Source organism: Limulus polyphemus, unplaced genomic scaffold, assembly GCF_000517525.1.
Source record: "Limulus polyphemus unplaced genomic scaffold, Limulus_polyphemus-2.1.2 Scaffold206, whole genome shotgun sequence".
Classification (NCBI taxonomy): domain Eukaryota; kingdom Metazoa; phylum Arthropoda; class Merostomata; order Xiphosura; family Limulidae; genus Limulus; species Limulus polyphemus.
Window position 1 is genome coordinate 789,043 of NW_013665816.1, and position 15,098 is coordinate 804,140.

At 30.3% G+C, this 15,098-nt stretch overlaps 1 protein-coding gene across 2 annotated transcripts in view; it reads left to right on the forward strand.

The window, feature by feature from the left end:
• The window catches only part of LOC106478385 (enkurin domain-containing protein 1-like), a 32,058-nt gene that overhangs the window by 13,122 nt on the left and 3,838 nt on the right, over window positions 1–15,098 (forward strand). For both annotated transcript variants that reach the window (XM_022381977.1, XM_022381978.1), the window contains exons 4-6: window positions 3,191–3,376; window positions 4,165–4,334; window positions 13,574–13,710. In XM_022381977.1, the coding sequence (XP_022237685.1) occupies window positions 3,191–3,376; window positions 4,165–4,334; window positions 13,574–13,710 (493 nt within the window). The remainder of the gene's footprint in view (window positions 1–3,190; window positions 3,377–4,164; window positions 4,335–13,573; window positions 13,711–15,098) is intronic.

Below are 15,098 nucleotides of genomic sequence, written 5' to 3' on the forward strand. Positions count from 1 at the left end.
CATCAATCGGAAAGGTGTTCTTCTTCTCCACAACAATGCATGTCCACATGTGGCACATTTGACGCAACACAATATTATGGAGTTGGGTTAGAAAGTTCTCCCCCATCCACCATATTCTCCAGATATGGCACCATCAGATTACCATCTTTTTTTTGTTCGCTGCAACACAATCTTAATGGGAAATGTGAAAAGTGTTAAAGAGGATATCAACATGTTTTTTTGCTTCAGAGACAAGTGATTTCTTTAATAAAGGCATTAACAACCTGATTGTAAGATGGAAAAGTATCATCGATAAGAATAGAGACTATTTCATTTAAAAAATGTTTTGTTTTGATATACAAGTTGTTTGGGTTTTTTCATCTAAAAAAAATTAATTTCTTGATGACTTAATATTTGTTAATGATTAAAAATTTCCAACTCCCAAGCTCTGATCACCATGAAACTTTCGGGGGTTCTTGGGTATGTCCCAGAGGGATTCAAGAACTCCTTACTTGATTCATTTCCCATTAATCCTTTCTAGACCTAGGAGGGGGGAGGGTCACTGATATCCTTTGATTCTTTTGCTTCTTGCAGTGGAAATACTTAACCAAACTGCATAAAATTTAGGACAATCTCACTAAATTGCATGTAGTTTCAGCTTAAAAAATTGTATAACCTGATTTAATATTTCTTTCAGTTATTATGGTGTGAAATATCCAAAATTTTGTTATCAGATACTCTTTTGGAAAAACATTAAAGATACTCTATTTAGCTGTAGGATTTCAAGTTTTTCTAATGTTGATCAGGAAGTTCGATATTGTATGTCCATTCAGTTCCAACATGGTTGATCATTATTAACATACTTATTTTGATACTTTATTTGACCAATTGTTACCACTTTCAGCTATAAATCATATAAAACATGTAGAAAACTGACAAAGATTTGTTGGTGACTTACAGCCTGACCTGTCACAAAGGCATCGGGTTAGGTAACAGTATTTTTACTAACAATATCCTGTTCAAAATCAAATCAATTTGTATCAATAAATAATCTTTCTTTTCATAAATTTTATGTTCTTTTATTTATATGTATTGTTTGAATATGATAAACGTAACAATAATATTCAATAAATAAGAACTTGAGTCACTGACATGTTTTTCCATTGCTTACCCTATTCTAAATCTAATAAGGCTTACCTAATGTGTTGTCATAGAAGAAAATTTCCATAATTTTCAAGCAAATGAAATTTAAAAAAAATTCAGGAATGAAATAATATCTAAAGAAGCCAAGATAATTCTCAGATCTGTATGTGGATTTTTCCCAAATATTATAAACTTCCCAAAACATTTATTTATTATATTCTGCATGAGCTATGCCTTGTCCCTTTTCATTGAAATTATAAATTACTTCTCACACCACTCTACATTGATATAAATAGCTTATATTCTAATAGTATTTAAAGTTTGCTGATAGCTATTTGAAAAGCATAGTTACATTAGTAGTTATTCTTATCACTTTCTTTGTGGTCATAAAGGAGTGAGATTGACAAGCCATTCTAACAAAATCAGAGAAGGAGAGGGATAACCACCTGAGAAACAAAATCTTGAGAATTGTATTCTCGAGGGATTGTAGTTTCCTATCAAATATAAATCTATGCTTTATAATAGGTAGAATATTTAAAAAAATGAATAATTTCGTTGTTTGTAAGAGAAGCTTCTTGGAGCTATGTAGACATGTGTGAATTTATTTTTTTCATATTTCTTTGTAAATTACAATAAATATTTAAAAAAATGGCAAAATATCAATTTTAAAATATTTTAATAAAACATTGTTGAAATAGTTAAAATTATTATTTTTACTTAAATTTTGTAATTTGATATGTAGATGTGCACTCAACACCTGAAAGGTGCTCACCAGTTCAGAAAAGGTTAATGCTTACTTCTCCCACTCTGATTGCCATAAAACTTTCAGTAGTTCTTGGGTATAGCTCAAATCTCCAAGATGCCTAGAAGTACAAATTAGATAATATACTGAACATAAAAAGCTGTCTAGTAGGGGTGAATTTCTAGAACTTTTATGCCAGTATTCTGTGTACCAGCTTGACAAATTACACATACATGTGCCATCCCCAAGAAGCCAATGAAATAACTGCAGCACAGGGACCATTGCTACTTCTTGGAAATACCACATTTCAGTGTTAAAAATATCTTAGATAATACTGCACTGTAGTACTAACACATCTGATATAAAACTGAAATGCTAATGAAAATGCTATACTGCAGTAAAACCTGGGCTACTTTAAAGTGTGGATCATCATCTTACTTAATACAACATAAAAAATGATACACTGGCTATAGAGGTAGTATGCAGGATAAAAAACACAATTTTTTTCTCATCAAAATATTAGTACAACACTGTACTAATATGCATAGCATGAAGCAAAATTTATTGCAATATACCAACACATCATAGTGCAACTGCTATAAAGGTTATCTACTGTTAAACAACTGACAAAAATTGCTTTTAATGTTATCTTAGGACAATGTAATACAACTGGTGACCCACATCTGACCTGTTGCAATAATAAGTGTTATGTCATTAATATAAAAATTTATGTAGTGATTGAAATTGGTTAAAAACAGGCAATCATTTCATTACTTATTACCTGGTTTTCATTTGTCAAAAGTTGGACCACTTTGTAGTGGAATACTGCCATCAGTACTATTACACAAGACAGTACGAAATTTTCTTCAATGAAGAATGCTTGTATTGTGAACATTTACAGTTCTTGTTATAGCATAAATTTTATGACTAAAAAAGATATGTAAGAATTATAATTTCTATATGATGTTTTGAATTATTCCATTTGCCTAAAGTGGATTACTTTTATAGTTTTATTACATTTGATTGATATAACATATGTTTATTAATTTATAACTAGTTTGTGATGTAACCATGCTACTAAAGTGTACAGAAGTAGCAGGATATTAATTTTGTTGTTGTTTAACTTGGCTTGTAAAAACTGAAATGTTTCTTAGATTTGAAGTAAGCTAGTTAAGTAAACTATTAACTAGAATTATTATTTCTAAATGGATGATGATTTAGTTCCAACCTTGATTTGAAGCTATATATTTCAGATTTTTAATTGCTTCAATATTCTTATCTTTTGTTCAATTTCATAAAGTTGCAAGTTATATCAATTTCTCTCAGTCTCCCTCAGCTGCTGCTAGCCCTTCTGCCGAATGTTCCACCACACGAACGAGTTCTGAATCAGGTGACAGTCTTCTAAAATCACCCGAAGTAAAGAACTGTGAAGAAACTGATAAGAAAGAAAGCATAACTCAAGGAACAACTGTGTCACATCTAAGGAAATCTTCTAGTGCATCAGACTTAACTGTAAGTTATAGAGAAAACTGATATAGTCTCAGGATGTTATATATTATGGTTTAAAATTAAAATGCTGTAATGTATTTGAAAGGAATCTTGATAGGCCTAAAGGTTACTTATTTTAATGTTTCATATTTTATTTCATGTGATAAATATTAAATGTATAAAAATTATTCTAAAGAAGTATTTTTTTGTCAGTGCTCAGTGCAAGACTCCCAGAAGATTTTAAAGCTCCTATATTTATTGAAATTGTTCTGAAATAGAACAAAAAATAAAAACATTTAGGTATAGGTCAATAAAAAAAGTCAAATATTTGTATTTAACAAAATATTTAAGGATGCATAAAGTTGATAATAGAATTTTCTATGACTTTGTTGTTTCGGGAATGCTTTTATTGTTTACCAAACAGGTATATTGAGATCCCATTCAAGTGGGAGAAATATGTAAAAGAAGTAAAGTGTAATGGTAACTCAAAATTGCTGATTTTTGGCTGTTGTTAAATCTATATATTTACAGGTTTTAGAATCATGGAAGCTTAAATATTAAGTGACTCAAGACTTAATTCCCAAGTAAATGTGTTTTTAACAAGTCAACCTTCATTATCTTTCATTTTTTTTATTTAAGATTATTTGTCAAACAACTGAAACTTTGCTTGTATAATTTCATGTATGAGACTTGATACAGTGAGGTATTTATGGACTACTGGCACTTGTGTTTAAAATTTTTTTAGATTATAATAAATAATAAAAAACAACGTTTTATATTTACACAATAAAAACAGTGAGGTATTTTTTCAGCTACCCCAGGAGAAACAGAAAAATACTGCACGACCTAAGAATGCAGCACAGAATTTTAGAGCTGTTTCAAAAAGTCCATCCCTTACAGATATGCATCATGTAGCTAATGCATTAAAGAAATCACAAAAAAAACCTGACTCATTTCATCAACTGGGAAAAGTTCCAAAATAGTAGGTATTTGATGCTTCTAAACTATAATGCTGATGTTATCTATTTCACAACAACACTGGTTAACTTTTACTGAAGTATTGTGGTCTGTTTGATGAAGTATTGATATAGATTTCAAATTACTTTTACCAGACTTATTAGAAATATTGTCACTGAAAATGTGAATGTATTCATTTCCTAAATGAAGATAAATGTTTGATTTTGAACAAGTTGTGCGAACTTTAGGCTTACCAACATAATGTGAGCATCAGATTACTTATGGATGGATGGTTTAAGTTTATACTAACCCTCTTGTAATGGATAGGTCAAAGTGTGCATGTCATGATCTTTTACAGAGTTTCATTCAAAATTTAATAAAACTACTTTGTTATTAATTTATACAAATATACGTGGCATCAAAATGTAGTTAATAAATCAAATTTTAACCGTATATAGGTTTTAATTCCTTAATTTTATATGGAAATATTTAAATAAATCTTCAATGTTCTCTTGTATGAAAATCCTGACATTTGTTCCCTATGTCTTCCCCATCTCTAACTTATTTACCACTCTCTCTGAAGTATGGAGTTTAATGTAAAATTACTTGTTATAATATAGATATTACTAAGGCAAAGTCTAATTTTTACAACCTGTGATCTTATTTGTTTACAAAGTCATAAACTAGAAAATCAGACCCACTTTCCACTCCCACATGTCACATCTCTTCCATAAGTTGCCAATAATTCTCTCTCTGATGTTTTATATCATTTATATCCAATAGATAGGCAAAGTTTTAATTTATCAAATGATGTATAATGATATGTTGTTTTAAGTACAGAGTATTATGTATTTTATCTTCAGTTTGAAAGTTTAACTCTCAATGTTCAGACCAAGTACCTAATTTTAAGCCCCTCTTGTTTTAGTTAGAGCTAAACTCTTTGAAGGCCATAGATAGGCCTAAATCAAATGTTTTTAATTGTGTACCAGTTTAACGTTGAATATTATATATGATTTTAACTTTATACACAAGTGCCAAAATACTATAATTAGATAAAATATAGTTTTATTGAAAAAGAACATTTGATATTTACAATGCTTTAGAGGTTACACAAGTGAAATTTAAAAATTTTCAGATGAAGACAAGTATTTTTAATCTTAACATGATAATCAATTCACACTCAGAAGAGTCAACACCTTGACTCCATATATTTATGAACAAATAGTTAAAATACTCATTTAGAAAATCTGATTTTTTGTGTACAAAAACTTGTAATTGTTATTGAAAGCCTGATAAATTTTGTGAAAATATTAAAGTTATAGTATGGAAACTCTGGTTAATTTGTGGTTACAAGGTTGATGAAATCCACTGACCAAATATGTAAAGAATTAATAGATGAAAGCTGTTGTTTTGTAGGAGTTATAAATGGATTAGCAGATTATTTACTTGAAATGCTTTGCTGCACAAGTTGTAAGTACATTACATTATACACCCTCCTTGTTACCCTGACTGTCTTCCTTTGGTACTGTGGTAGCTAGAGATATGAAATTCTCAAAGGTATAATAATTTTTACCACCCTTCTGAACATTTTTGTTTTTGAATCAGAAGAGTGTTTACAAGTTCAATATACTTTTAGTATTATATCTACAATCTTGCCATTTATAGCTGTGATGGGCTTTATCCATAATGTACCAGCAGTCACAGTGATTAGGCCGTTTATGTTTTCTGAAAGAATAATGTATAAACATGTACATAAATACTGGAACATGCAACAAGGAGTGTTAAAAGTGCAAAAATTCTAAGCAGTTTTAAAACTAGAAACACTGTTCAGTATAAAATTGAAAAAAAAATATATTTTGGAACTTCAAATAGGCCAATGAAGTAGACCATATATTTTGGCAAACAGAGCAAATGTGAGGAATATTTTTATGCATGTTACTTGTTGATAGCATCTATACAAATGTTTGTTATACAGTTAATTACCACAGTTGTATCCAGAGATTCAAATAATTGTCTCCATTTTGTCAAATTCCATGCTGGCTGGTTCAGTTACCTTACAGCACAATTTTACAAGACAAATTATTTCTTCTCTATTCTGTTATTACAATACAATCTGTGATAATTCACTTTAGAAATTGCCACTATATGCTCTTTGTAGCTAAACTCAATCACACAGTCTAGATCTATCTCTGTCTAACTAACTTTGTCTTATTTAACAGAAGTCTAGAACTTTCTATGCACTGTGAGATATTATGATGCAATAATACTCAGTTAAAACAAGCAGACAAACTTAGAAGGTTCTACTAAAATGATCTATAACAACATAAGGATAAAAAAAAAAGTGGACATGGACAGCTCAACAGCTTGCTGTTGGAAGCCAAAATAAATAAGATAAAAAAAATTTAACTATTGAAATGACTAAAAAGCTATGAAAGGAGAAATACACAAAATTGAAAAAACAAACAAACTAAAAGCCATGGTGGTAACCAAAGATGGAGGAAGGAGAGAGAAACGGCCACTGTTTTTGAGAAAGCTTGAAAGTTTCAGTGTGTGAGAGAAAACATCTTGTGTAGCAAAGAATATTATATGTTCAAAAGACATCTCCAGCTGCAATTGATTATGACCATCAAAATAAGAAATGTTCCATTTCAGCATATTGATCATAGATTTCAAATATCCAATATGGTTGTTTGTTTACAAAAATGGAAGGAAACTACTTAAGTGCCTTCAATAGTGGCTTGGTTTGTAATTGTGAAGTAAAAGTCAAGTGTCTATCAATGGTAGAATCACTCAACCACACTAGGCAGTGACAAAATCAACGATTTCTATAGCAGACCAACACAATGAAATTCCATAAAATTGAGAAAGTACCATGGAAATTATTTTCAGATAAATGTATTGATAGTGAAGAAATTTGTTGCTTAGCTATCTAAATACCACATGGTATCCTTAAACAGAGGATTAAGAAAATAAGAAATTCTGGGAGACAGAGATGCTTCCTAACCTTTGGTGATTGTATCTAGATACCACTTGTTGATCTTAGACTTTTCTGGAATATGGAAAAGAGAGGATTGAGTTTAGTAATTAGAAGAAATTGTAAAACATAATTCAATCACTAAGTAAACAGACTCATTACACAGATTAATGCAGTGTAAATAGACTCATCAACATGCTTACTTTGTTAGGTCTACATGACACATATGTATGTTCTTCAACAACCTGCTGTGCACAAGTGTTTGCTAGAATAAAGTGACACAAATAATGCATGCAATATAAACACGTGTAAGTTGCCAATTATCAACAACATTTACAATCACAATCTTAACACCAACTATTTTAAAATAGCAATAGGTATACAAAATAGTGCTAATGCAGAGGTAATAAATTCTGAATATGCACTTATGATTTCAACTAAGTATACTAAACAGTAGAAAGAATCACCACCATTGTCTGAGTAGGATAATCTTCTATAGTAATCGTTTAAAAACTTGCTAAAATATAGTCATGGAAATCCACTTAGAGATAGTGAACTCAATGAACAATAGTGACTTGAGAAATGATATGCAACAGCAAAATCTGGAACCTTTCACGTGGCAGTTTCCAGTTAATGCACTAGAAAATTCATGATTTGTAGTTTTCCACAAATGCACATGCTAGGAAAACACAGGATTTTTTGATGGCAGAAAGTGAAGGACTTAGAAAATTTTACAGCACAACAAAACTAAGGAGGTCGAATTAAGTTTAAAACTACTCTCTAAGTTTTTTGCAAAATTTGTGTTATTATTTCACACTACAGTAGATATCACTTGCAATAATTGTATAGTCGAGTCATAATAGGTATTTGTAGCTTGAGCAAACTGTCGGCAGTAGATCTCCATCCTTGTTTGCTTACTTTTTTTTTTGAACCTCTATTTGTAGATTTTAAATTCACAATTTTTAATTATATTGTATGTTGGCTTTTTTAATTCACAGCAATGGGCAAATATATGTCTAGAGTAAGACACAACCCCCACTAAACACGTATAACATTTTACCAGTAGAAAAGCAACCTTTTCAAATAAAACAAATACATCTATAACATCACTTTAAATAAAGCTTCATATCTTTTAAAGTAATTATTTACTGAGCCAGGTGTAAGCACGTTTAACACTTGTCGAGCATAAAAGCGGCTGCTCAGAACAATATTGCATCTATTATTTATATATAACAACGTAAATCAACTTTCAGTGCAAAATAATCGACTTTTAAATAGGTCATGGACATTTGCAGTGTTACATATAGTATATCTATCTAAGTTTTAGGGCAAAATACCCAGTTGATTTTCCTGTAGGCTTGTGAAACAATAATATGGACAAATAAGCAAATTTTGATTTTGTATAACAATCATAAAATCGCTTGTTTTGCTTATTTTGAATGGTTGAGTGGTTTAACTGTTGAAAAGCAAGGTTTTGAGTGTTGTTTCAAGATTAAGTCTTTTTTTAAAGTGGTTTTTGCTCGAATATTCTATTAGAGTTTTGAGCAAATTCCTGTACAATCACTATATGAACCACTATCATGGTTCATGATACAGTTATATTGTACTTATTGTTTGTTTTGGAACACTAAATTTTAATTGTTTAATACTATTAACCGCATCTAAATAATTCTGTATGATATTATCAATCGTATTATTTGGTAAACCATTTCTATTTAGAAATATTTTAAAATTCATTAATTCCATATTAAAATATTCATACTTGCTAGATACTTTGCAAACACAATGAATGTTCATGGTGATGTACCAGAAAAACGTCTATTTATATGTTGATTCTTAATATATTGTAGCACCCCCAGTGGCACAGCAGTATGTCTGCGGACTTACAACGCTAGAATCCAGGTTTCAATAACTGTGGTGGGCAGAGCACAGATAGGCCATTGTGTAGCTTTGTGCTTAATTACAAACAAACAAACAATATATTGTAAAAACTAATTTACACGAGAATCACTAAAGGTGACAAAAGTTATCAACAAATCGTCACTACAGTATAAAGTTGGAAATTCTATGGTCATATTTCCAACTATTGATTTTCATAGCTGTAACTTCAAACTGTATGTGTAAGATTTTCTTTTTCAGAACATACTCTAAGACAGGCCTCGATAAAGCCTGGGTGCCATAGTAAAATTTCATAGTAGTGCCTAGTATTTTCTCCTATTTTATTTATGCAAAGGGATACACTAAATAGAATTCAAATCTGAAACAGTTCTGGACTCTTGGAAGTCCAATACCATTTTTACATTGTTTGAGTCCAAAATGTTTTTTCTGAAATGAAGCACTGCAGTTGCACAACACATTACAAATTTCACGCTATTTTGTTTTTCATCTTTCTCTCAATTCTACCAATCAGTGCATGTGTTTAGACTCGGGCAGGACCAAAGGCAGTTAGTTCAGGCAAGACTATCAAGTGGTTGTTGATATCATGTGATCGTTAGCATGCATTGGTACAAACAGTAGTGAACTTAGGTTAGGCACACCAAAAGGCCTTTGCTTATCGTTGTATAGTGTTGTAGTGATGAGTAGGTTAGACCTATTCAAAAACAACCTGCTTGGTCTATCAATATTGCAGTGATTATTTTTATTTTACTTTCATTCAGTGCAAGAATCCACCTAAGTTACAGTTATTTAATCTACAATTTTGATAATTGCACATATTGAAGTTCTATCTTTAATATATGTTATATAATAAAGTTTCATAATGAACCCTTTGTTTTTTCAGTGTAAAACAGTAAATCTCATACCATAACCACACAACCAACTCAAAATATATTATTTAACTTTTCTGTATTGGATCTGGCTCCTAAGTTTTTGGGCTGGCTTCTAGATATGAAAGTATTTGTAGAGGCCTGCACTAAGAAGTTATATTATTAGGATGATTAATATGTGGATTATTTCCTTGGCCATTTGCTATCCTATTAAGTTGATCTAAATGCTTTTTTCCTATTTAAATTAATAGTTTATTATTTTGTGTGGTAATAAGGTGTATATAATTCATGTCATTCACTTGTGTTTAGAAATACCAAGAGGCCTCTTCAAAATATTTTTTTCAGTGTCTTACTTTAACTTACACTACTGTATTATATCCAGATTGAATGCACACTTATTAATATTGTGATATTATGGAGATTGATGAAAACGCTTTATTTTTACTTTAATATTAAGAAATTTAGGCATAATATTATTAATTATATAATCACTCAAGAAGTTCTTGTGTAATGATTTTTATCATTTCTTAAGTTAAATTATTCAGTTTTCCTAAAATATGAGAGAACTAATGAGTAGGAATCCTGAATACAAACATTATAATACAATGGTCAAAATACCACATTAATACAGAGGCCTAGAATACATTTGTGATCAGATTAGTATCTTTCTTGCAACAATACTTCTTTCAATACAAGGATTTCTAGAATAATACAAATTAATTCTAATCCCAGAAACTGAAATCTATTAATCCACTTGTCTTAAGCCTTATATTAGTTAAGCCTTTTTTAAGTACAGCCTATACAGCTGTATTTGATAAAAAGAGATAAATTAATGCTGTAACTTGTGTACATTTTTATTGCTTTAGTTTAGGTTAGGGCTAAACTTTACTATACTTAATACAATCAGTAAATAACCATGTTATTCTATGTCCTCACATTAGACCTTTTTAAAAACTTTGATAAGCATTTAATATGTTGAAATAAAATGCATGCACATTTAGATAGTAAGGTGAACTTGCATTTTCAGGACAGACAAAAACAGAGTGTAATTGTAATAGAAATAATATTGATGTTAGAGTTGAATTCTTAAATGTTTCATATCAAACTCAATTTAATTTTAAAAATACAAGTTCCAAGGCCCTTTATGTTCATGTTATAAATTTAGTACAGGGGTTTGAGATAAATGGTCCATCCACATTCTGCATTGAAAAATTAAAACCCTTTAGAATTCTATAGTAATAAAAAACAAAAGGAACTTGTAAGGTGTTAAACCTAATCTAGGTTTAACGTTTTAAAAGCGGTTACCTACATATGTCAAATTAATATATTATAATGAAAATATAGTTTCATATACAAAACTTTTTAAATAGTAGTTCAATAAAATTTTGAATGCAAGTCAATAAACATGATGACATGGCCTTTGACTCGTGATAATAGGATTAATAAAAATTTTCAGTAGTACTAAACTTGACCAATGGGGAAAAAAAATGCAAAATGGGAACTAGGTACATGTATTTTTCCCCCATTTCCATCACTGGTTCAGAGGTAATACCTATTTTGCCTGAATTGGGCTTTCCAAACACTAAATAATTATAATGTAGTTAATTTCTATTTTATTATAATAAATGTACAAAAATACTTGATATTTAATTATACATTATGTTTTGAGTGAAATAGAAAAGGTGTTAGCTTGTAGGGCAAAATTTGTAATACCTTCTTTAAAATGTAAATTTGAGGATTGTACATTCTGCTTTGAATTGTTATTACAAGTTTCAAAACAGAAAAATATGATATTAATGAATCATTTAATGATATTGGAAGTGAAGTGGAATATGCTTATCATAATTTAATTATTATAATTCTTTATATAAACTGTATAATTTTAGTAAAGAAGAAACCTGGGTAAAATTAATAAAAAAGTAATGGAAAAGTTCTTATTAACATACAGTCAGAGCACATTACCTACTTAGAGTGAAACTAAAAATCAACCTGGTAATGAGTATAGCTATGTTCATAGTTGGGAATCAAAGTTTGTATGCCAGATCTTTTATAGAGTTATATTCAAAATGTAATTTATTTTCAATATATATCATTCAACTTGGTATCAAAAAGTAGCTAATTTAAATTTCAATATTATACAAGTTTTAGTTTTTAATTTAAAAAGGAAATATTTAGATAAATTCTAAGTCTTCACTTTTCTGTGTCACATGGTGCCTCTGCTCTGAACTCTCCTTTTTAAATCTTCTTTCTTCCCTTATATGGTTTCAGAATGTCCACCAATCAGAAATGCCAATCACAGATATTGACAGGCCAGAATTTAAAATAAGAACTTCCCACCTTCTTTATTTTCTGATATATGAATAAATTTGTTTCACCCACCACAGAAGCTCTCCCAACTCTATATTCTTTAGAAATTATTTATTTTGTCACACTTAATTTTTAGTGATATATGTTTATGACTAATAGACAAGCTGTTTTGTGAACTACATGATTATGTTATATTTATGCTAATTTATTTCAACAAAAAGCGCCATTTCACAAGTTGACTCTATTGAGTGTAGACCAATAAGTATAAAATTTTTGTAACCTATATATATGTTAGAAAGCCATATAAATTATAGTTATTTTGGGGCATTTTATTTTGCTGTTTAAAATATTGTGTGTTTTAAAATGCATATTTGAAAGCTGCAAGAATTATCTTTTGGACAACTAATATGATGTGGAAAAAGTAGTCTTAATGACACATGTTGAGTACATTCTCAATTCCAACTATGCCTGTAAGCAATAATAAATGGTAAATATCTTGTTTTTATGTTGTTGTTTATTTACTTACATACATGTTTTAACTATTTAAGTAATTAATATGTAAAAGTTAAAGTTTATTAGATAATAAAAAGTTTAAATGTAAAAAAGAAATTCTCAATTAGGTGTGCATTATGTTATTCGATACTTTGTTTTCTGTCACTCGAACTCTTCAGCTATGCTCTTGCTGGGTGATTAATTACTTTATTTTAATTTAATAGATCATTTTTTGCTACATATTATTTTGCCAGAGTTAGGGTAGAGAAAATATGAGATAAATATAGATATAGCTCTAATATTAATTTAGAAGATTCTAGAGGCTATGCAAATGATATATAAAAACTGTAAGATGAAACATGAAAATCACCTTGTACTCAAACTAGTCAGACTGATTTTGCAAATTTGTGGACAAATGTTTAGTAAAAATACTGTATTAAAAAATCTGGTTTTTTGTTCACAATGGACTTTTCATATTTACTAAAATCTTGCCAAATTTTCTGAAGACTCGCATAACAAATTTGGAATTATAGTAAACATTAATTCTTCAACGTGCATGTAGGGTTAAGTGTAGTTATCCTTTCCTATAAGAACTGTGTACATATGATAAAATGTTGTGATAGAATTATGTGAGATATCTGAAAAAGTTTTCTTTATTGGTGTGTATAATAATAAATCAATGAGTAGTTATTAGTGGTATGTCTTTAAATTACTTCCTCTTTTAAGTCTTATTCAACGTAAACAACAGTGGAGAGAGGAGAAAGAGAGAAAACTCCGAGAAATTCCTGATCCTAGTATTCCTCCAGGTCATAGTTTGGTCTCTGAAGCAGAAAGGCAGGAAACGTTGACAATTCTTCAACAGAGTGAGTTTTGTATATTTTGTAGATTAAAATGGTATAAAGCTGAAGTTATGAGAGATTGAAAGGGTTAGTTCCATAATTTGAAATTTTTACAAAATTAGTCTGTTGGATACAGCAGTCATCTGCTTATTGAAGATTTTTTTTAGGTGCAGTTTGTAGTAATAATTGAAAGGAAGATACCATATCAATGTTGTTTAGATAAAATGCAATTTTGTTATAATATGTATTGCATGTTTCTGTTTGTGTTGATACCAATTATTTCCTGAAAAGGGGGCTGAAGGCTGCATGGAGTGGTCACCTGTTTTAACCACTCGTACCAGTATACAGTAGTATGTTGTCTGTCTGTCAGTCAGTCAGTAGACACTAAAATGACATCACATAAGGGATGCTTAGCATTGCAATTTGTACAGTCGTGATATCAGTAAAACATGTGCATGCCATGAATCGTGAAGAATTATGCACTGTGTCGGCTACAACACAGCATGACATATGAACTTCAAAAGTAAGAAATAAAAATGTTTGTCTCTCATAATTTTGGTTTTATTTACTCTTGAAACAGAACACTTTTGGGGACACTAGTTGTGTATTCTTTAAAAAAGAGTCTTCAAGAAATTAATGTAGCATTTTTGAAACTTTCATTAACCAACCCCCAAAAACGTACATCACGTATAATAGTTAAACGAACCGCCTAAATGTCACATTACTGTAGCCTATATAATGTGTAAAGTTTAGTATACTCTAATCCCTTATAGTTATGGCACATGACGAGATACACGTTCAACATATAATGCTGTTTGAATACAAGAAGGGAAACAACGCCTCTGTAGCCACAAAGAATATCAAAGAAATTTATGGAAATGTTTTGAATGTTCATATGTGTCAATGATGGCTCAGCAAATTTCGTTCAGATGACTTTCACCTTATAAACTGTGTGAACGTTGCTGCGTCTCTTCTGGCTTGTAATGCACGTGAACCATTTTTGGACAGAATTGTCACTGGTGATGAAAAATGGATTCTCTTTGCAAATATTAAATGCCAAAAAGAATGGCTTAGTCCTAGACAAAAACCACTCCTGACCCAAAAACCTGGACTCCATCCGCAGAAGGTGATGCTTTGCTTTTGGTGGGAAATCCTCAATCCACAGCGAACTGTCAATGCAAAGATCTATAATCAGCAACTGGAACGTTTAAATCAAGCCTTTCAATAGAAATTCCCCTCACTTGTCAGTCGGAAAGGTGTTCTTCTTCTCCACGACAATGCACGTCTACATGTACCATGTTTGACGCAACATAAGATTATGGAGGTGGGTTGGGAAGTTCTCCCCCACCCACCATATTCTCTAGATATGACACCATCAGATTACCATCTTTTTCAATCACTGCAACACCATC